Consider the following 23,425-nt stretch of genomic DNA (forward strand, 5'->3'; position numbering starts at 1 on the left):
TGTCACGCTTCAAAACAACCATTCGGGGTAGCGGTTAGGAGTTCGAAAACAAGGAAATGGTGATAACGAGTGAAAACCAGCATTCATTTTCTCCTAAATGTCATAAAAGTGTTAATACAAAACACACAGGAAACCCGACATTGCGTTTGTCGAATTTAGCTGCTTCGCAGGTTCGCCGGAATCGTGCCAAGCGATTCCGGCGTCGGTGAGCGTGAACGAGCGTGTGCGCTCATTGACGTTACGACAGAGTATGAACAGCCCTCCGGTCTCGAACCCAGTCCCATGTCTAGGTGGCAGCACATGTTCGCCAAGAGGTGGATTGTAAGCACGCTGCCGTGCTCGCGTTAAAGCTCCTTGCTCTATTTATGTTTGTCCTGCCATTGCAAATGTCGGAAAATCACAACTTTTTAATGAGATAACGTTTAGCGCTGAAGGTCTGGCATCTGGTTCTGCATTGGGCACGGAAGGCATTTAAATATTTATACATGAAAAGTTTAAACACAAAATTGACAAACTGAACCCAAAAAGCTTACATTTAAATGCCTATACACTAGTGGTGGGGCTCAGCAGACTACTTCAGTAGAAAATGGAGTGAAGGAGGCAGGAAAAAAAATGAGACGTTTCCAACTCCCTGCAATGCTGAATTAGAGCTCAGCTCTTAAGGAGGAGAAGAGGTACGAAGGGGAGGGTAGGCTCCTCCTCATCCTGACCACTCATTCGAGAAGTTAACTGTCACGCTTTTAGAGTCTGGATTTAATTCACACAGCTAGCGGGAACAGAAGGAATCGTCCCCAATCCGTGAGCTCAACACACTCTGAAGGGTGTGTTGAGCTCACGGATCCCGGCATATTAACACCACAAGTCATTGAGATCTATATAAAAAAAAGTGGAGGCAAGAATTAAATTGAAGTCCCATTTGCAGCTAAGAGTTGAAGAGCAATTTCCACAACTTCAATTGAAAATCCCCAATAACTTTGTTTTTTTGGTGTTGCTTTGTTTTTTGTTTTACATATATTGCAATATTGCGATTTCCCAAATTTTAGCATGCAATTAACCACATTCTTCACAAAGGAAGCTTTTCATCCTACTCAACATTCATTATTTGTTGAAATTCGGCGAGATGAGAAATGAAACCTTAAAAACGCGCACTTCGCAATGAGCATTGGTCCCTATCTGGCCCTCGGTACTTAAACCTGGTAGGTTGAAGACTGAGGCTGGACTTCACTGTCAGGATAGGTCTTCCAATCCCGTTATAAAGATGTCAGCACCAAAATGTTTCTAAAATGTAATTTCACGGAGAAAAAATTGAATACCGCATTAAAGCCACCAGAGAGCGAAATTTTCGGCTTGTGTGGTCCATAATCGCTGACTATAGACCATACGGCCGGGCATCTCCATCAAAAGCCCGTCTTGCATGTGTTGCCTTGTCGCAACAGCGCTGACTTGAACGTAACTTCGCACTGATGCTGTGAACGCTGTAGCACTAATATTCTGCAGAGTCAGCACCTTGCATGAGACTCGCGTCGAACCTTTCCCGGGAAAGTATGATTGAAGTAAAGAATTGAGTCTGAAACGAGTATCCCATCATTGTATACAGAGTTGTTTGCATTACAGGGTGGATCAGGTATGGCTGGTGCAAGTAGATTTCGCTTGTGTTGTGCCTCAAAACGGGTCTCGTGATGGTCATATTTTTTTTTTTTTTCTCTTTCTGCTTTCAGCACCGCCGAAGTTGGAAAGCGCAGACGATCTTCGGTAAGAAAGCAGATTCAATGACAGTTCTTTCTGCAAGGTTTAAAACTTGTTCCCTTCCCCTGCTTGCCATTGTTGAGATGATTACGAATCGATAAAATAGAAAAATAAGTTGAGAAATTATACATACAAGCAAAGTGCTGGCTTGCAGCATTGTTTTGTGTACTAGAAAAGCAGAAAATGCACAGAGTGTGTTTCTTGTGTGTAATTTATCTATTTTTTCTAGAAAAAACCTTCCTTCCGAGTTGGCGTCCAATCCTTTGTGCCGGATAGTGGTCCGCTTATTTCTGCGATGCGCTTTCATTCACAATCTACAAAGGAGTGTCTATTTTCATCCTCGTTAAATTGCAGACTCTCCATAGCTAACTTCACATTAAAGCTCGGTTAAATTTTTTAAACTATGAAATACATGGAGAAGTTTATATATCGTGCCAGGCAGTGTAAAGTAGCCCATCCTGGATCACTCAACCTAATGATGATTGTTGCACCCATGTGGCATTCCGTTTCACCTCTCCAAACACACCATCTAAATTTACGTTCATGTTTTTTCTTTTATCTTCTCTTTAAATGGTTGCCATCATGGCCATCCTAGGAAGGCAGTTTTAAGTGATTTCAGTTTGTTAGCCCCTTCACTACCAACTACGACCTTGGGTTGTTCGCATGCCAATGCCCATTTTCTGTCAGCAATTTTCTGAAAGCTGCAAAGACGAGGTGATATTGCTGTCTCATTCCTTGTTAACCTTTTGAGTGCCGGTGTTTTTTCCCCGCATGCGAAACACATTTTGTTCTAAGTGACAGTGTAGCATGCCCTGTAAAAAAATTGTTTATTTATAAGACATTGTTTTATGGGCAAAAGTTAATTGATGTCTGCATGCCTTCAACCTACAACATATTTCTTGTATTGTACTTTTTGAGACATGGTGCTGTTCACTGGCTCCTCGGCCTTGCAGTGGTGTCTCTTTTCAGCGGCCTTTCTCACCCTTTGTTTGTTTGGAACAGTAACTAATACTGCTAACCCTTGTGGGTTATTGCAGGAGGGGATACAATAACATTTACAAAGATGAATAGCACAAGAAGTATACATTGCATAATTCTAATTACACGGTTATTGAAAAAAAAGAAAAGGAATTTCAACTACTTGTTAGAAAACCAATCCAGCAATTTTTCTTAAAAGGCTTCGACAGAAGAGACATCCATGAAAACATTCGGGGGTGATCTAATCTACTTTGATGGTCGTCGCAAGGAAAGGATATTCATAAATATTGATATTGCCTAAATATGGGTAAATTCATAATTAATTGTTTAAATGTCGTTGAACACAGAGCGAAACATTGTCAAATACAGAGTTTATTATTAATTTCTACATCTCAGTATTTACAACAAAGTGCTAGGTTGAACAAGATTCAACATTCTGTAAAAACAAAAATATATTCCCCAAATAAGTTTCAAAAAAGTAAAAAAAAAAAGCCTATTTGGGAGGGTCAGTGAGGAAACTCGACCCAATGGACCTTTTTCCAGTAAGGAGTGCCCCATGACGGTTTCGCCGCCTACTACAAATGGAGGGCACCCGGACTCGCCTTCTCCCATAGGAACAGATTAGTGTCGCGAGAAAACAGTGCCCCCCAAAAATGGCGAAAGGGCGGTCAAGGTCAAGTGGAAAGGGTGTGCGCGTGCGCAGACGCTTACTGGAAAAAGGTCCATTGGAAAGGTGCCAGTTTGCTCTGGCGTTGCATAAGGGTTGAAGTGGTAGCGGAGCTGGGACTGTAGGTTGGGGGGGGGGGGGGGGGGGGGGGGTAAGCTCTACCACCAATTGTGATAAGTTGAGCATGTTGGTACCTACTTGGAAAAAAAGAAAAGCTTGAACTTGGGGAAGACACAGAGAGTAATTCCCCAAGTTCAGGCTGTTTTTTTGTTTTTTTTTTTCCCAAGTCTCTACCGCCAACTTTTGAGGTGTAAAAACACTTGTGGGTTTAGCGTGGAGGAAATCTCTTCCCATTTTTCGACCCCTCTTTTTCTTGGCAGCTATGTCGAGACACATCTCAACAACTCAGGAATGTAAGCCTCGGTATCATCTTTAAAAAGATACTGTTGTTTCATTGTCTCGGACATCATAACTTAGGAAAAGTCCCACCTAAGCAACCTTGTTTTCCGGAGTTTTTTTTTTGGGGGGGGGGGGGGGGGGGGGGGGGGGAGGGGGAGGGGGAGGGGGAGGGGGAGGGAGGCGAGGGGTTGGACAGCATGTGTGTTTGGCTGCATGAACCTGCAAACAAGTATCGAAGAACAACTATTGCTACAACCAGTGTTTTGCTTTCATTCGGGATTTCCTTTAGCATAGGCAATGCATTATTTGTTTCTCATTGTCGGAAACATTCCAAAGTTGCTTTTTTAGAGCGCAGATCTTAGGCGCCCGTTTCCGGCTTGAGAGGTGTCGCCTTTGGCGTAACCGCGCAGTGCATTATGGGTAAATTTCCCCGTTAAATCTAGCAGAAAAATTTCCCCGCTAAATCTAGCAGAAAAATTTCCCCGCCAAATCTAGCAGAAAAATTTCCCCGCCAAATCTAGCAGAAAAATTTTCCCGCCGAATCTAGCGGAAAAATTTCCCCGCCGAATCTAGCGGAAAAGTTTCCCCGCCGAATATAGCGGAAAAATTTCCCCACTGAAACTAGCAGAAAAAATTTCCCCGCTGAATCTAGCGGAAAAAATTTCCCCGCTGAATCTAGCGGAAAAAATTTCCCCGCTGAATCTAGCGGAAAAAATTTCCCCGCTGAATCTAGCGGAAAAAATTTCCCCGCTGAATCTAGCGGAAAAAATTTCCCCGCTGAATCTAGCGGAAAAAATTTCCCCGCTGAATCTAGCGGAAAAAATTTCCCCGCTGAATCTAGCGGAAAAAATTTCCCCGCTGAATCTAGCAAAAAATATTTCCCCGCTGAATCTAGCGGAAAAAGTTTCCCCGCTGAATCTAGCGGAAAAAGTTTCCCCGCTGAATCTAGCGGAAAAAGTTTCCCCGCTGAATCTAGCGGAACAAGTTTCCCCGCTGAATCTAGCGGAAAACGTTTCCCCGCTGAATCTAGCGGAAAACGTTTCCCCGCTGAATCTAGCGGAAAACATTTCCCCGCTGAATCTAGCGGAAAACATTTCCCCGCTGAATCTAGCGGAAAACATTTCCCCGCTGAATCTAGCGGAAAACATTTCCCCGCTGAATCTAGCGGAAAACATTTCCCCGCTGAATCTAGCGGAAAAAATTTCCCCGCTGAATCTAGCGGAAAAAACTTTCCCGCTGAATCTAGCAGAAAAAACTTTCCCGCTGAATCTAGCAGAAAAAACTTGCTCGCTGAAGCTAGCAGAAAAAATTTCCCCGCTGAATGTAACGGAAAAAATTTCCCCGCTGAATCTAGCGGAAAAAATTTCCCCGCAGGTCACGTGACCCCCGAGATCACGTGACACCCCCAGGTTACGTGACCCCCACATGATTTTGGGGAGGGGGTCACGTGTGACCCCACCAGTTACGTGATCTCAGGGGGGGGGGGTCACGTGACCTTTGTGTCCTTGGCTCCTCCACCTCAAGAGCTGCGCTTGAATTCGGCAGTATGTGTTCGAATCGAAGGTGTGTGATCGTGTACGATGGAAGCTTGGCAGGCCAGAGTCATCACATTTTTTTTTTTGATGATTGTTAAGGTTTTTAAAGGGGTCAGTCCTATTCTGGGCGAAGGAAGTTGAGGGATAGAAGTCTGATTGCGGAAATTTCTGTCTTGTCTAGATCCTGAAAGTCCCAAAGCCCAGCACCGCAGACGCCGACAACAACACCGTGAGTTGCCAGGTCATGTACCAGCTTTCTGAAGGCCGTGACAAGTGGCTGTTTTTTTTTTTTTTTTGGTGTCGGTGAGTCAAGTGGCTGTAGATTTAATCTGATTGCCGACGCTCTTTCTTCCTTCCTGCAGATCGTCGACGTGACGGAAAGGCGGGCCAGCAAGCGTGTCAGCTTTTCGAACCTTCCCCAAATCAAGTGGGTGCTTTTCGCGAATTTCTTAACTCTGTCTATGTTTGCTGTATAGTGCACGGTATCAAGTAGAGATGTCCTAAGCCTCCCGAGATTCAAGTTTGACAGGTTTGGGCTTGCACACTCGGCAACTTTCAAACTCCTAGTTTGCGATGTTCAAAGTTTCTGAATCTTGCGCAGGTCTGAGTTTTGCAGTTTCAAATTTATGTCTTTGTTTTATTTACATCTCCTGCCTTATATCTTTGGGCTTATCTTTACATAAAACAGTATTTTCTCATTTTGAAGCTCGCACATGAGCTGTGGAAAGGCTCGAGGCAAAAACGCACCTTTGCCACCAGATCACTTGCTGGTTTGGCAGCTTCACATGCTTCTTGGAGCACTTGGTGTAGATTGTTGGTTTTCTACAACAACAATCACGCTCAAGTTGCATTACCACCCTTTCCCATTTTCATCTTCTCGTCCGCATAGTGTGAGCATGGTCGTTGGCAATTTGCAGCAGTTGCTAATTGTTCGAAACAGGTAATGTAGGGTGCGATTAAAGGGACCATGAAATGATTTTAAAATCGAGTTTCATCCACCGCACGTCGTAAAAGGTGTGAAAAGAAACACAAAAACACAAAACTAGGGAGCCCAAAAAAATTATTTGCTGTAGAACTTTTAAAAGAAAACTGGACTCTTTTGCGCCTTCCTTCCTTCGCCTGTTCACTACGATGCATACGCAGAATCGGTGCACGTCAGCCGAATCCACATCGCCTATTGGGTAAGAGCCTACCTCACCAGCACCGCGATCGTAAACAATAAATAGCCGGCGAATGTTTCCTAAAAGTTTTGTTAAATAATATTCAGATCCACATTTTGTAGCATAATTAGAGATGTGTGGCGAAAATTGCCAAATTTGATAATGCTGAGAGCCAAGCGCCATCTATCGTGTGGTAAACGAAGCAACTACTGCGCGTGCGCAGTAGGGCAGGGCCGCCGGTTACTTGGGTGACGGCGACCGACGAACATTTATTTTCTTTGTTTTCCTTCCTCTCAAAACTCTGACTGACTGAACGTTTATTTTTCTACGTGTTCTTCCCGCGCGTGCCGACTTCAAGCAGCAAGAAAACAGTACTTAAAACAGACCACGACGAACAAGAACGCTGGATTCACCGACTCCGACGAAGCGTATAGGCCTAGCAGGCATTCCGACTCGGCGCTGCGTTGCTTCGTCGCAAGACCGTCTGCCTACGACCGGCTGGCGTGCTAAATGGAATATGCCCGCGCGACCCTTGTGGACCCTTCCCGTATTATAGTTTGATCACTGACCTCAATTCTAGATTAAGAGGTGAGGAGGTCAATCTCTTCCCCTTGTTTTCCGAGGCAGTGTTGACGAACACTCGTCGAAAAGGGACTCTCGTCGATTCTATCTTCTTGTTTTGTGTGATATAGAGCTGAAATAAACGCCGTATGGATTGCCTTCGTAACACGGTATGTACACTTTGTTATTGGTATGCCATTTTTATTCTGACAGACTGCACGTCACTGTCGACCCCGGTCCAACCTTTCTTTGCCGAGTGTCGCGTCAGTATCGAGTTGCAATCGTAAAAGAACGGTCCCGAAGCGCTTACCAACAGCGCGAATACAAGACTTCCATCAAGCGCGCGCGTCCGCTCCGAGTGTAAGCAGGTATTTACGTGGCTCTTGCTGACACTCGTAGTTCAAACGTATCTTTTTTAACGTCGGCTCGCTCATGCATCTCCGAGGCCGCGAAAAACGCCATCTACGTCGCTTTGCAAACGACTGACACGGGCCGGCCCTTCTGCCAACAATGACGGGGTGGTGACAAGACTCGCTGCACTTCCCAACAGGCATACCGGCGTATGGGACTAGTCCCATGCTGTCGCTGTAGCGCAACATATCTCATTGAATTTCGCTCAGCTGCGATGCGGCGATGAGAGGCGCCGATTCAGGAAATACGTCGGTGACATCAGCGCAGTAAAACCTACCGGCGCACCCCAACTCGTTGCCGCTAACACTCCCATTCTCCTACTGCCGAGAGAACTTCCGGTTCCGGAAACTGTCTACGTCACGGCTTCTTTTGCGGTCAGTTGGAGAAATGAAAAAGTCGATATTTCAATAATTTTTTGTGTAAAAGTTAATAAACCGAGACGAAAACGGATGCCTGTTCGGCATTCAGTGAACATTGACGGTTTAATGTAAAAGTTATCTGGAAAAAGTAAAAAGGTCATTTCATGGTCCCTTTAAAGCAAGTTTTTGAAAAATTTGATTCATCATTGAACCATCTGGAGTAGTTCAAAGTTCATACATCTTTTTGAACTTCGGAGGTTGAGAAATAGACCCTTTGTGAAAATTCCGAAAGCCAGTGCGCGCCGTGCGACGAATAATGGGAGTCCTTGGTATGTCCCTCCTCCCGCTACCATGTGGCATACGCAAGCAGGCGCAGGCTACCACGGCAACGACTTTTGAGCAGCCGAGTCGAGCGAGCGGTGAGCCAACGACTGCCCCTTTCTCATCCCTCTCCTTTGTACCGGCTCTGTCATCTGCTGCACCAGCGCTTTGTCAAACCTGGTCGAAACCTGCCACGGTTGCGGTGCAAACTAGATGGATTCGGTGACAGTTCATTATGTGAATGTAAGTTACGACGAATAACGTATTGAAACAAGTTCACCTGTCGCGACGCCTTTACGCTGCCACAGATATGGTATGCCACCAACGACGTACAACTCGGCGGATGGGCGGGACGGCGGATGGCTGCAATGGCTGCTGGCGGTAGCCCGGTAGATGTTGGGACACGCGCGCAGTCGCAGAGGCACGACGGGAAAGCGCGTGATCTGTACCGAGGGTTCCCAAAATTCCCTGCCGTCGTGGCACTGTACGTTTTGCAAAGGGTCTATTGGCACATTTTTCAATGCCTTAAGTTTAAACGTTTGAAAATCGGTGAATCCCTTAACATAACAGGTAAGCTTGCAGATGATCAAACTTCTCAATGTAGCAAGTTTGAAACAATTTGAAGCCTTCTAACCCCTTGGTTCAACTTTTGAACTTTGAGTTTGCGGCATCTCTAGCGGTGAGGTACATCCCATACAATCGTTGTAACGAACGGGGCAAATGTTCCATTTCAGGCTCTTTCCAGCTGACACGGCCGAGGCTGGCTCCTCTGTCGGTGAGATTGCTTTGCTCTCCTTTCGGTGTCGTTTAAAAAGCACATTACACTATGTTGACACTCCATTGATTTTTTACTTTAGAGCAGGGGTCTCAAACACGTGGCGTGGGGGCAACTGGCTACGACTCTCTGTTCCCAATTTTGAGCGCTAGAAATGACATGTGCTATAATGATCTCATCTTGCCGATTCATTTTCGCTCGAAAAGTAGCTCTGCTCTTTTAACATATTTACATAGCTTATACTTACCTGTGTTCACTTGCTCCTTGTTCCACTTTTTTTTTTTCTTTTTTTGCCTTTCCAGCTTTTTGTAATGTAGAACAATTTTGCTTGGCTGGAAGCGCGAGCTCTTTGTTGAAGGATGCATGTCGACTGCACAAACTCTCGATAAGCAGGAGCAGCTGCCGAAGATAAACCTACGAGCGCGGGTTCAGAGTGTTATAAAAATCACCAGGAAGCAATAACTAGTTGTTTTTTAGAGACGTGTTGAGCTTAGGTATTTTGCAAGTGAATTGAGTAACAGGAATGGAGTACTTGTTTTCTTGTTCGTTTAAAAATGCCAGCATGTTGGCGTGTCGGTGTCATTTTAGTTCTTGTTATCGCATTAGGTCGAGGTACAAAGTAGTCGTACACAAAAGTTTACGTTTACGAAAGCATAGAGCACGAGTTCTCTTCTCTCAAAAAATCCCCCCGGGGTCTTAAATTGGCCCTCGACCTTTCCGGCGTTTGTGTGTGGCCTCCACACTCAAATGAGTTGGAGACCACTGCTTTAGAGGATGGGTCTCAAATTTGACGAATTAGTTTTGGACACCAAACAAACTTTCCAGCACGCTAATAGTTTTGATGCTCTTCCTTTGACGATAGGAAGCTCTTGCTTATCAGTTTTGCACACCCCAAGCGTATGTGCGTAGCCAAACCACAACGAAAGGCGACTGGTACATACTAGAGGTTGGGCGTATGTTTTTATGGTCGTACCGATCTTGCTCGTAGATGCTTACAAGTTACAACTGTTAAATGGCTGAAAATGGGATGCTGATAGGTCGACCTTAGTAGTAAATGCTGTTGTTAGGGCCCCCCAGAAAAGTCCTTAAGAATTGTTTTAGCAAGACCGTGTAGCTCGTAAGTGGTGTCAGGTTTTCAGTGGATATTGTTCACCTCGGTGGCCAGCAATTGTTTGAACCATTTGTGTGCTTTTTCTTTCTGTGGCAGCTGATTCAGGGGGCGAACACGAGCCTGCGGTTGGCACCGATTGGTATGTGATGGACGCATTCCCTGCGGTCTTTTGGTTGGACTGTTTGAAAGTAAACCACCTAGTGCGGTCATGCTGCCGTTTGGTCGTCGGGTACCTCGACAAAGCAAGGTTGTAATGTGTTAATGCCACCAAGTGGCAAATTTTATAACTACGGTACATAGACTCCGAGAGATCCTGCGACGTTGCGGGCGCAACCTGGCACGATGGATGTCCCGAGACACATTCCGCTCTCCGATGGCCAAAATTGAAGCGCCCGCCGAAATCTGGCATTCAAAATGAAAAATACAGCCATCCTCTCGAAATACAATTGTGCGATCATCATTTTCAGGTACTATTCATACTATTCAACTTGTTTGTGAACGTTGTCGTGCATCTGAAGTTTAGGTTCGGTATCTATTTAACCTGTCGCCAACAACCGGACGTCGAACATATTTTGCAGCCGCCTGTCCGACATTCATTTTAAGCTTTTCTATTGGTGCTCGTGTGTACCTAGCATTGAAGCAAGCCATGGCTGTGCCCTCTTCACTTGTTTATTGGCACAGAAAGTTGTTCACTACGTAATTTGTTTTAATAACTTAAATCTGTCTTGATTTTAATACAAAATCCAATTGCTCGTCGGTGTCGGTCAGCACACATTTTACATGAACAAAAAGTAAGAGCGCAAACGAGCTGGTGTACATTGCACATGGTTGAAAAAACCCCAAGACTGCGGGTAAACGACGCAACACTAAAAAGTCTCTACTGAGACTTTTTAGTGTTGTGTCGTTTACCCGCAGTCTCGGGTTTTTTTCAACCATGTACATTTTACATAGTTTCTAATTTGGAAGACTTGTTATGGGAAAAAAGGAACCGCAACTGATAGGCCCTTAAGACTTCTCCCCCCTCCCAATTCAACTCCATTGGGCCTTACCTCTTAGTGAAATGTCGGTTTTAATCTTGAATTTTGAATAAGTCTTCCATAATAAATACCCCAGACTGGGGTCAAGAAAAAGTGGACAGGACAAATACCAAATACAGTAAGCTTTCAATAGTCTGACCTCGGTTAATTCGACTTTTCGTTTAATTCGATCGTGTTCAAAAGTCTTGGCGAGTGCCCATACATTTCTATGGGAGGAAAGGTTCGATAGTTCTAACTCGGGAAGACTCCACTTCGGATAATTCGACCCGAGCGAATGCGCGCGGCACCATGGCAGAAAAACCACCGATGTACGGCTAAACACGGGAACTTTGCTGCAAAGCCGGACGTGTGGAAATATGCGCCTGCTCCTCTACGCCGTTGAGATGGACCGTAGCGAATGACACGAGCCATCGCAACCAATCTTGCGTGGAGTAGTGCGGAGAACATAGCACGTGGTCGGGCGCGGAGACAGCGCGCACTCTCAAAGCGCTTTTTTGTAGCATCATGTGCGGTCCATCTTGTGCGCCGGAAAACGCGGGTTTTCTTTTCTTTTTTTTGTTTTGTTATTTTTCTTTGTCGGTGATGGTCTGGCCGCCCGGCGCCAAAGTCTGCTCGCTCAGCGCATGCTCTAAAAAGCGCTTTTCTGCAACATCGTGTGCAGTCCATCTCGCGCGCGGGACAGCGCGGCTTCTCTTTTTCTTTTTTTTTTTCTTTTTGTTATTTTTTTGTCGCCGAGTACGCCGACGTTCTGGCTGCCCGGCGCCAAAGTCGGCTCGTAAAACTTTTTTCTTTTTTTTAATTATAGTGTGCGATTTTTTAGGGGCCCTCCGGAGCATGCTTTTGGACACGCGTTTAAAGCGCAGACGGCAGCGGCCATTTATGAGCACTTCGGACAACAAAAAGAAAGTCTACTTTTAAGTTTTTCTGTCCTTGTTTTAATTCAATCATTTGGATAATTCAACCAAATTTCAAGGTCCCGTCGAGGTCGAATTAACGAGAGTTTACTATACCCTGGGTTCGTCATAATCATATTCGATTTACACCAGCTTGTTTGCACACTTGTTTTTTGTTAATTGCCCTACCCAACTTTAGCACGTCGTTCCTTCGCCTACTCGGCTTCGTGCAGGTCTGGAGCCATGTCCACCACGGTTGCAAACGACTGCTGCCCGGAAGACACAGCCGACCCCTTTGTGATCCTCCAGCGCCAAGACAATGTCGTGCATTTTCTGATGACTTTGCCTCCGGTCGATCCTAGCAAGAATAGTGGCGGGGCCTTCGACGACAGTCCGCTTGGCACCGAGGTGGCATCCAGGTACTTCTCTTTGGGTGAAGAGATGGAGATGACCTCCATGGACGCTGCTTCCGTAACTGCTCGGCCCCGTCCAACCGACCAGTCCACCTTGGGGGACGCCACAAACGTCGCTTTTGTCACAGAGGACGTCCCTGCGGCCGAGAGAAGTTTGCATCGACCTTCTAACCTCATGGACATGACTTGTGCGACGGAGACCTCTCTGCGTGTTCCGCCCGCTTCGTCTGCAAGGCACGATGTCATGGACATGACTTGTGCTGCTCGGACAGCTCTGCGTGAACTTCCATCTGCATTGTGCGCTTCAGCTGTGCAGATGGAGATGACCAACATCACCGAAACCGGAGTGCTCGGAGCTTCGTCTGTGCACTCTGCTACGATGGGTCCCATGGATATGAGTTGCGTCGCCATAACTGGTGCGCTTCTTCCAGGTGATGGCCAGGATTCTGTGCCTGCTGATAGCAATGTAATGGACATGACTCGTCAAAGTATGGCTCCTGGCAGTTTCTGGGCACAGTCAGTAGCACCGGACCCCACCGACCGTTGCCTTTCGTCAAGTCTCCGAGAGACGTGTACGGCACGCTGTGAGGAGCCAAAACAGCAAAACGATACTCTCAGAAGAGGGTCTGGCTTTGCCGTGGACAAACTTGAAGGTGCTGTCGGTCATCTGGGTGGGCTCGGAGACAATCTTGGAGGTGGGCAAGTCTCCAGAAGTGCCAAAGAGACAGAAGCAGCACCAGGTCTGCGGGGTTCTCTGCACACAGTCTTCGGTGCATCGCCAGCGAAAGACATGTGTGAAAGTTTGCGGAGTGGGGTCAAGGCGCTGACACTCGAGGCCTCGCAGACAGACGCTTCTCAACCGTCGTTTCCGTCGGAGTCGGACTCGCTGCCGCCACACGAGAGAACTGGATTCTACAAGAGCAAATCCAAGGGGCCGGCTGCAAGCGACGACTCGCTCGAACTGGACACGTCTGGCATGGAGCAGTCAGCGCCAGACACCACGATGCTCGTTCGCAAGTCAATGTTCATGCGAAACGTGCCGTTCCAGTCGACCATGATAGGCGAGGAGTACAGAGAGACCACAATGCCTGTCCAGGATGTCTCGAAATGCACTGTGGAGCACTTGGTCAAGAAAGCCGAAGAGGGCTCGCTTTCGAGAGCATTCCGGCAGTTGGTCGGAACCAATTCTGACGCGCAAACCGCGGGCGACATGGACCTCGAATTGACTCTTCTGGGCATGACGGGGAAGTCTACGATTGGAAAGTCTGCTAGGGCAGCCTCCACACATACCGTGTTGATGGAGGACAGCGATACTCTCCGTCTGCACAGTTTAAAGGTTGGCGGTGCCTTGGAAATGAGCATCGAGAAGAGCCACGCAGGATCCTTGAACCCCGTCGTAAAGGAGCCAAAGGACTGGAAGCTTTTTTGCGAGTCATCCGGTCATCAGATGAGAGCAAGCAGCGTCGCGTTTGCTGACGGAAGCGATGCTATGCCGGAGGATGTGGGCACACCTGCGGCGTTCAGCTCGACAAGTTCGTTTAGGCACCTCGACCACATCTTCTCTCCCAAGCAACCAGCATCGCACATGGAAGATGCGAGCAGGGTCCTCGGACCATCTGGATCAGTGAAGCAGACGAGATCTGTGCTCGGTATGTCTGCAATGGGGAACTTGGAAGGGCGGCGCGGCGAAGTCGCTTGTCCGGTAGAGAGGAGCTGTGAGTCAATCACCGTCTCGGGCAGAGAGTTAATTGCTCGCGGAACTGCCCAGCCTGCCGACGTTTCCGCGGATGTCGCCGACGAAAAGCTCGTGCGGCAGGACAAATTGGCGGGCGGCTCAAGAAGTGCGTCAAAGTCGCTCAAGGTTGCCAAAGATGTGGAAATGGGTGAAAGCGTCCGGCACGTCGGTGAAGCGACCAGGGGCCAAGAATGCTTGGTGACACACTCGCGGGGTGTGTTGAGGCCGCTAGAAAACTTTGAGACGCAAACTGTTGAAACAACAATCGCGGTAATCGACGACACAATCGAGAAGCGTAACAGATCTGCGACAAACCAGGCGGGGGCATCGGAGAAGATCGTCGGCATGACGGTGCAGAGTGCCAAGAAGCGGGAAACTGTCCCGCAGCATAGTGGCAACCAATCTGAAGAGCCGGGTGAACCGACTGCAGATGCCGAAAGACGACACGCCGACGTCGCAGTTGGCAGTGCCGAAGAACGTCGGTCCACCGGTGCAGCGGCTTCTCAAACTCCCACTACCGCAAGTGCGACTTCTGACCCGTCTGCATTGGGTCGTAGGAAAACGTTTGTCATCTCGAAAGAAAATGTAGTTTCCTTGTGTGGCATTGAAATTGTCCGACAGCGTCCCAGCGAAACCTTCACGCTTGCCAGAGAAAACGTTGCGAGCGCAATTGACGACCGCGGCGCTTGGAGCAGTCTTGCAAAGGCCCCCGATGCACAAATTGACTCTACCGTCAACGATGCCGCAACTGCTGGTCTAACAGCGGTGGCGTTTGACGAGCCCAAGGACGTCGCTTGCGAGCCAGCAATGCCATTAGAAAGGTCCCAGAAACTGCTAGAATTCGCGCTTCCCGCTTCACCTTTCGTCGAGGAAATGCTGCTCGACGTTGCCGAGCCATCCCTCGTGGCCATCAGCTTTGGTAGCATGAACGCCGAAGAAGATTTGCCTCGGACTGCAACACAGCCCGCTCTCTTGAAAGATTTTGGTTCCATCTGCGATTACCCAGACATCAGCGGCATTTCTGTGGTGGCTCAAGAAAAGAGTGCGGTCAAGGAGACGCCAAGCACATCCAGTACTTCGACATTACGTCCGTGTACGAGGTCGAGGGGTCTTGCCCTAGAGCCGTCCTCCGGGGCGAAGGCAACCTCAACCGGCACGCCGATGCAAGAAGCCCGGACAACTCGATCGTCGAAGAAGGTGGCGGGATCTTCCCAGGGCATCCTAAAGGTTAAGACAATGCCAGGTTCGAATTCAGTTGCACCGGCTTCAAAGAGGTCGCTGCGTCTCGGCAAAGGCCTACAAACCGGACTTTCGCCCTACTCAAAGCTTCCCAAGTTGTCGACTCCTCGGAAGACTAGACTTGCGACTGACTGCGGAAGCACACCTGCTGGACTGCCTTCAGCCTCAAGATGCGAAAACAAGTCGACAATGTATATGAGCGCGTCGACTACGAAGCATGTCGGGTCGACTACGAAGCATGTCGGGTCGACTACGAAGCATGTCGGGTCGACTACGAAGCATGTCGGGTCGACTACGAAGCATGTCGGGTCGACTACAAAGTCTGGACCTTTGTCGACAGAGCATGGGCAATCAAGTTCAAAATCGGCATCCAAGCTTGTGCCTTCAACCGCAAAGCCTTCCTCTTCATCGGTGAAGCGTATGCTGTCGACTGCAAAGTCAGTGTCTGTGTCTTCTCAGAAAGTTGTGCAGCCTGCTACAGCTTCGTCGGCGTCGTCTTCTGTGCCGAAGTCGGACATTGCGGGCGTTTTCTCGACCAAAAGCTTTGCGGCTTTCGCTTCCTTCTTTGAGGTGTCGCAACTGCCGTCGTTCGACAGCTTTGCCGGGCCGGATTCCACGGTTTCGTCGCCACCTTCAGCATCTCAGCCTGGTGAGTTTTCTTTTTTTTTTTTTTCGATCTCTTTTATGCCCGTCTTTTTGTTTATTTCATTTGCCACTAAAATGTCGGCTGAGAATCGACTGTGACACTCTCATTCGACTTGGGAATCGAAATCTTTTTTTCTCGCTTCCTCGGCAGTTTATTGCGTGGCACTGAATATATCAATGGTTGCAGGCAGTAGTTGCTTGCAGTTGCAGTTGCGCGTTGTCAGTCATGTCATCACGTGGGTGATCGGCATCCCCACCTAGGGCACGCTGCCAGGATATTGATGACATGGCTAAAACGACTGTCACTATTCCAATCATAACTGTGAGGGGTGCTTGGGATGCTTCTTGAGTGCAATTTTTAAATCGGACAAAAATACTAGAAAATTATTGACCCTCAAAAACCAATATTATAGCAAATTCTTCAAATTTGTCTGGCCTTTTTTTTTAAAATTGCCGTCAATACTGCAGTTTCAACATGACCCCTAAAACCAGTAATGAAAGTTGACAGATTTTTGTTAGTCAACTTGTCATGAAGATTATCCCTCGTATAATGTCCTCCGGGCACACTAAATGCATGGTGGAGACTGCACTCCAGTGGCGTCATCAGTGTCAGCGGCACGCTGGCCTCCCGCAGCACACACACCCAACCTCCCCCCTTTCACTCCCCCCCCCCCCTTGAGCACAGCACCCAAAGCGGTCTGCCCCCCCCCCCCCCCCCCCCACTCCTAGTGACAGCACTGAAGCACTCGTCTTGCTCTCGCCTCCTTTTCTTAAAAAGTCTGTTCAATGTTTTTGCACGATTGGCTCCTGGATTTGATTGATCGACGAGGTATTTGTCACATTTTCTTCCAATCAAAGTTGAATCCGCTTAAAAACGAACACTAATGCTTTCTTCGCCAGATTTTCAGCAAAAAAATTATTGTGCCTTTAAATCTCGATTTGAACCGTCAATTTGAATGCTAAAGTCATGAAATCCCAAGTGTCTTGAATGCAACAAAAACAGAAAGTGGGAGCAAATTGAAGGGTAGTAACTCCGCAGGCCCCTCCACCCACCCCCCTCCCTTTTTTCTTTGTCTGCCTCAGCGGGTTCGCAACCAGACCAGGGTGCGGCTGCAGCGGAGACTCCCGAAGTCCCAATGGAGTGGGTACCTTTTTTTTTTTTATGTGGGGAATTTCTTAATTTTGCCCTCCGAGGGTTTTATTAAACGTGTGCCATTCGGAGGGCCAGCTTCCGGGGTTTTGTGTCTGCGGCTGGTACGTGGCCCCTATAGCGACGTCTCGGTGTTTGCGACAGTTTCATTTGGTACCGATGTACCGTAAACAACTCGTGCAGGATCGTTCATTTCTGCTTTGAAAGCTCAAGTTTTTGGGAGTGCTTGGGAGGACGCCCATCAAGCGGGGCTATCTTCTGACAGGGTCGCGGAGCCGAGTGACAGGGAGGACGTTTCAGCTGAACTGGACCTGGAGGTGGATCTGGACGTTGATGGGATCATGGACAGAGTGGACGCCCTGGACGTGAGGCACACACTCTACTGGAGCGTCTCGGAGTGAGTGTCTCGTCTCCTGATGCCTTTGGGCTTAATGCGTGACGAACACCAGTCGTCCCCACACATTCGTGCTGCTTTTCTTGGGGGCGATCTCGCGTGACGTGCTTCCCGTTTGTATACTCGCTGGAGCCACGTCAATACACTTTCGCCCTAGTTCCTTTTTATGTAGAGATGCAACATCTCCAAGCTCGCTAGAATTTTTTTTTTTTTTTTTTTGTGTCGCAACTGATTGGATTAGTTGGAGCTGTCGGAAGCGTACAAGGGCGTCGGCCGACGCCTGATTTTTATCAATAGTGGTCTTCGGTTTTCCTACTGCAAGCCGGCGACGGAGAAGTAGACCTGTCGGCGGCCAAAATAACCCCGGTAAGAGCCTTCTAGGGCAACAGCAGAAACATGGAAAGTGGAGTAAGAGGGGGGTTTCGGCGGTGCAAGTATGTCCCTGGTGGTACTTAGTGAGTTCCATCGTTGACAGATCCACTCTTTGTGCTCGTGCGTTTTAGCATCACCAAAAGCAGCTTCAGTGACTAAGCTTCTGCGCGCAAATTAATGGTAAAAGTGGCAAAGGCCGCTCGTCAACGTGGCTGAAGCAGTTTGCTGGAAGTGAAGAGGCATCTTGCGAAACCACCCTATGACAAAGATGTGGATATGGTGAGGCAAAGTTTCAATGGGCTTGCGATACTGGTACCGGGGTGTGAGCTACTGGTGCGGCTCTGCAATACTGTTTTGGTACGAGATATTTCCTGATAAAACCGACGCTTGCTAAACTACTCCTGTGCCAGACTACACTGCATTTCGCTACATACGTGCACTGCTCTGGCGGTGCACGTATGTAGCGAAATGTAGAAATGTAGATGTAGAAATGTAGCAAAATGTAGAAACTGAGGCATCACGTGCCTCAGTTTCTAAAGCAGACGGGTGCCGTGATGAACAAATTATGTGGCTGCAGCCAACACTACACTCCAATGGCGCTAATTGACTTGCGCCAAAAGCGGATCGTTGTGGCGCTCGTCATCTTTGTTTGCTACCACTAGTTAAACCAATGGAGCACGGTGAATCCGGCATGGTCTTGCACTTTTTAATGCTCGTGACTGGTTCAGCTGGCGATGGCAAATGCACAATGACGACACACATTTCGCACTGCTTGAATGGCTTTGTTGGATTGCAGCATTGACTTCGATGTGACTTGAAGGAAAATGGAGTGTATACTCTCTGTCACTAGTTCTGTGCAGTGCAGGCGAATGCAGTGCCTGGCAGAGATAGAAAGGGCGAGCACTAGCTAGGAAGGCAGGGTGGGGAGAGAAAGGGAGAGCACAAGGAACATTAGAGGGGAGGAGGCGTTCCTAGTGCTTGCCCTTTCTCCCCTTGCCTGGCATTGCCCAGCTTCGCCTGTACTGCATGCAACTAGTGACACGGCCTGGCGGTTGCGTCGTTCGATAGATCTCGAAAGGTTGAGTCGACGGCCGATCTGGAACATCCGCCGGGCAGTTTTGGGGCTTGTATTTGGGCCAGTGTCGTAAACTTTGGCGCTTTCTCTGGGCGCAGTGATCAGCTCGAGCGTGAGGTCGCCGCCTTTGACAGCACGCGGATAGTGTTCAAGGCGTTGAGAGGCAAGATACTGGTCTACGTTGAGCTCGGCAAAGAAGTCCGGAGGCCGGGAGCAAGGTACCTGTTCACAAACGCGGACGGTGTGAAGGCACGCCGCAACACCAAGCGCATCTACAACATCTGGTTCCACTCCGAGCAACCAGGTGAGTTGTGCCGCCGCACGCAATAGACGTCGCGGAGGCTCGTCTGGTGGGTTGCGTTGCAGCAGCAAGTTCTTTATTTTACTGCGATGACAGTTAGTGGGACACTTCACGCCTTTCATGCCATCGACTGCGCTCCATATCAACTCAAGCCATTTTCTGCGCTCTGCCAAAAGATTCCATATTAGGCAGTTTTAGAATATCACACGCTTCGAGTTTGACAATCGAGGTCATTTGAGCAGAATTCCGGATGGCGCACATATGTTCTAGTATCGGTTTAACACGCGTTATATCAGCCGTTCCTTTTAAGGTGGGCTATGAACATCTTAAATTTTGTCAAACGAAGTTAAGCACTCTTTTGGCCTTCAAAATCCTATCTATACGAGCATTTCACGAACAGTCAACAGGGTGGGAACGGCAAGGTGGAGTTTGAGTTGTCTCTCCTCCATTGCGTGCTCCCTACCTTCGACAACATTCGGGTGTTATCATTTTTTTTTTTAATTAATATAAATTGCTGCATTATTTGTCTTTGGAGTTGTGCACAGTATCTTCAATAAATTTTGTTTGCTCTTAATTATGTATGATGCGTAGCATTTTGGTTTTTTGTTAGAATTTTGGTTAGCGATAGCATAGCACTTTTACGACTTCCTTCGGCGGAAATCGGAGACGCGTTCCAGACACCATGGCGATGTCCTTGTCAGACGGTTCTTTTGTTTTGCAGCCGACACAGATTACGCTCCAGTGTACGTGTTTCTGGACAGCGAATTTCGGAGGAGGGTCGACGAAGGCGATCTGCGCAGGCGCTACTCTTGCACGGACGACCTCGGCAAGGTGAGTGCATTGTCGGCCTCGTCATTGGGTGGGTTTTCCGGTAGCATTATATTTGCCCATGGCCAGCTTCACCTACGGTCTCTGACAGAAAATGGTAAACGAAGGTAAAACTAAAAATGTTTTTTGAGGTGAACTATTGCCTGCACAGGAAAACGGGAGGCGTCGAGCATTCTGTGTCGGTAACTGGGATGAGTGCGCTGGAGCTGTGCAATATTGCCGCTCTTTTTACATGTGATACCTTCCGTAAAGTTCCACCCCATTCTCGGCAGTCATTGAGCGTTCTGGATTGGAACTCTCTAGAAGAATACCGATTAATAAAAGAAAGACCTCAGCTGACTGGGGGTTCGAACCCTGTTCCTCTGGCAACTGTGGGAAGAAACTACTGGAATTACATAATTTCTATTAGAATGTAAAAAAGTGAATTTTCTTGCGTACCTTTTCGTAACAAAAGACCACGAATATGCAGAAAGTAAAGTTGCAGCCACATCTCAATGTCAATATATGGTTTTCCTTCAGCAAGATTTGATGCCAGAAACATGCAAATGAGACACACTTTGAAAGTTCAGAAAGCTGCAGTTCGGATTCTGCCGGTATGTCAGAAATAATTTATTAAGGTGAATGCCTTACTTGTCCCATTGAATGACAAATCTGAGTAAATGGCCATAAAAATGAGAGAGTGGCACGCGCCGCTCAATCGTATGCTCAAGCACGTCCATCGTCCTTGCGGTCGTCCTATAAGTTCTTCTAGACCTCTGGGACGACCTCACTTGTCATAGTACTTGAAAAACAAGCGGCATCGGCATTGTTGTGCCCAAGAAAAAGCCATACAAATGTCATTAAGCATTATCACCGTGATGCCATCAAGCGTCGTCATGCATCATCAGCGTGATGCTGCCACCGGAGTGCTGTGCGTAAAAGGTGCGCTTCGGACTTCATTTGCACGCGTTGTATGCTTCGTGCGATGGACTGTGAGGCGACCGCGTCTACATCTACGGCAGATACGCCACCGCCTCCTTAAGTGTCCTCCTCTAGGCGTCGTCTTCTAAGCATCGTGCTAGAGGTCGTTCTAGACGTCCTTTACTGGCTTTCGCTTTCCTACATGTAAGCAGTCTTACATGTACTCGTGCAATTTTCACAACTTTCTGAGCATCCATCGGGATATTTTAAAGCTGACAACACTATACCGTAATATCCCGAGTCATCGCCCATCCCCGAGCTATCGCCCACCCCATTTTTTGGGCCAATATCGATTTCCGAAAAAACACCGAGTCATCACCCACCCCTTCAAATACCCCAGCGTGGACTCTGCGATCCGCGAACACTCATCCTACCCGAATGACGCGGCCGCGGACCTTACAGTTGGAGGACCTCCGTGACAAAGTAAAACGAAGGAGGGAAAGACACTTCTTTTTGTTTACGCATTTCCTCCGTGAGCGACCCCAAAGTGGTCGTGTATCCGTGCGAAAAGAAAACGTGGAGATAACAAAATAAGAGTTTGTTAATGTAACCGCGGAGTATTAAGTCAAAGTCTGTCTCCGCCGAAGTAAGGACACCGCGAACAAGCTCCTTCTTCCCGCCCGTCGCGACCGCGGTTGTGCAATATTTTAGGCAAAGCCAACGCGTAAATAAAGCTTTGCTGGAACGCCCTACACAGACGGTTGCAGGGCGTCCCAACCGTGCATTGATAGCCCGCCGTGCACGGACACACGTATGTACGCACCAAACAAGAAAGTTGCGCAAGAGCTTGCGATTGACAAGGCGCCCGACTTGGCTTGACGCCAAAGTATTTGCCAACGCGACCGCCGGCTTTCCCGCTTTCCCAGGATTGCTCTTGGTCGCTTCTTTGGTCCGCTCGCTCGTTGCTCCTGGTCGGTTTTTCTATTTTTTTGTAGACTTTTCTTTCTTTTTTTTACTAACTAAGAGAACGTAGTGGTGACATTCTTTCACGGAACAAACGTTCGCGCTATATGCAGATCGGCGGTGTTTCTAGCGCGTATGCAAGCAACGGACTTCGCTATAGTAAAATATTCTTTCGTGAGCATTCTTTTCTATAAAACAATGAAACTAAATCGAGTTTTGAGTTTTATGTATCTCTTGTGCATCAGCGCTAGATACGCAAAGAAAAATAGGCGGTTTTTTCCGCTTTTTTTCAAGTGTTTGTGCTCACCCACCGAGACATGGCCCACCCCACTTTTTTAATGAATTTCAGGCAGTAGGGGGGTGGGCGATGACTCGGGATATTACGGTACTCATTAAAAATGGAACTTTGATAAAGAGATATTACAATTTTAAGGTAGCGTCCACCCTCAAAAACGTGTGGTGGTGCGCCGTGTCAGGTGTTTTATTGTGATTGTACTGTCGCATTTATACGAGCTGAAACATTCGTTCGTGCTTCTTTGGCATACCTGCCAGTTTTTTAAGAGCCTTGGGTCCGAACCAGGAACGGCAGGAGGGAAGGGGCGTTTTGGGTGACGGTGCGCGGCCTGCCGAGAACCATAGGGGCACGGGGCGTTTGTTTTTCTGACAAGTACTTGCTTTTTTGTTCCGATCAGTTGCTGGAGGAGATCTCTGCCAAGTCGCACAAGCTGACGGCCTTCATCGATGATGTTGTGACTGCCACCCGTCGTTACTTCTTCAGGCTGAAGGACTCGATGTGAGTGGGAAGCTGTGACCCTTTGTTTCTGAAAAACGCAAACGACAGACAAAGCTCGGTCCTGGTAGAGAACGGTGGTGAGGAGTCTTGGTTACCCCGCTTTTAGTGGGAGCTCCATACCTTCGTACCTTCGATAACGCTTCGGCATCTGGAAGCGAATGGGCGTTCAAAAGAGACTCCCTGCAATTTCCACTTTGTTGGTGACTGGACCGTACTGCTAGGGTGAGAAGAGAGTGGAATGAGCCTCCATTTTTGGGCAGTTCCAGCAGTACGGCCCATCGGAACTGCCTAAACAACGAGCATCGTCGTTGGGCAGTTCCGGCGGTGGCCTTGCCCTCTTCCACCCGCCGAATGGGTTGAAATGCTTGTGGAGTTTGTCGTCTGCCCACCGCAATGATTCCGTTGTATTGCCTAGATGTACGTAGACGGCGCTGCAGTCGAACAAAAGGGCACTGCCCAGAGAGCCCTTAGTGGAATGGTCTATGATAGCGTGGCTTCACCTTCGTTCCTGGTAGTGCGATAGTGGTAGTAGCAGCCTGGCTTGAGCTCTTTTCGGACGCACTGACGAGGTCCTTTACTGGAAAGGACCTTCTCCGAAAGAAGTCGCGCAACGTCGTAAAAGCCCTGTCTATTGAAATGGCATTTTCGGGAAAGGTTGCCAACG

At 48.0% G+C, this 23,425-nt stretch overlaps 1 protein-coding gene across 1 annotated transcript in view; it reads left to right on the plus strand.

Moving 5' to 3' along the window:
• The window catches only part of LOC8053533, a 31,195-nt gene that overhangs the window by 771 nt on the left and 6,999 nt on the right, over window positions 1-23,425 (plus strand). Inside the window, exons 2-12 of the mRNA XM_029983365.4 lie at window positions 1,719-1,752; window positions 5,507-5,554; window positions 5,688-5,752; window positions 8,872-8,912; window positions 10,120-10,162; window positions 12,187-15,989; window positions 17,069-17,126; window positions 17,401-17,532; window positions 19,075-19,280; window positions 19,999-20,108; window positions 22,661-22,761. Coding sequence (XP_029839225.3) covers window positions 1,719-1,752; window positions 5,507-5,554; window positions 5,688-5,752; window positions 8,872-8,912; window positions 10,120-10,162; window positions 12,187-15,989; window positions 17,069-17,126; window positions 17,401-17,532; window positions 19,075-19,280; window positions 19,999-20,108; window positions 22,661-22,761 — 4,641 coding nt within the window. The remainder of the gene's footprint in view (window positions 1-1,718; window positions 1,753-5,506; window positions 5,555-5,687; window positions 5,753-8,871; window positions 8,913-10,119; window positions 10,163-12,186; window positions 15,990-17,068; window positions 17,127-17,400; window positions 17,533-19,074; window positions 19,281-19,998; window positions 20,109-22,660; window positions 22,762-23,425) is intronic.

Source organism: Ixodes scapularis, unplaced genomic scaffold, assembly GCF_016920785.2.
Source record: "Ixodes scapularis isolate PalLabHiFi unplaced genomic scaffold, ASM1692078v2 PGA_scaffold4__175_contigs__length_147842914, whole genome shotgun sequence".
Taxonomy (NCBI): Eukaryota; Metazoa; Arthropoda; class Arachnida; order Ixodida; family Ixodidae; genus Ixodes; species Ixodes scapularis.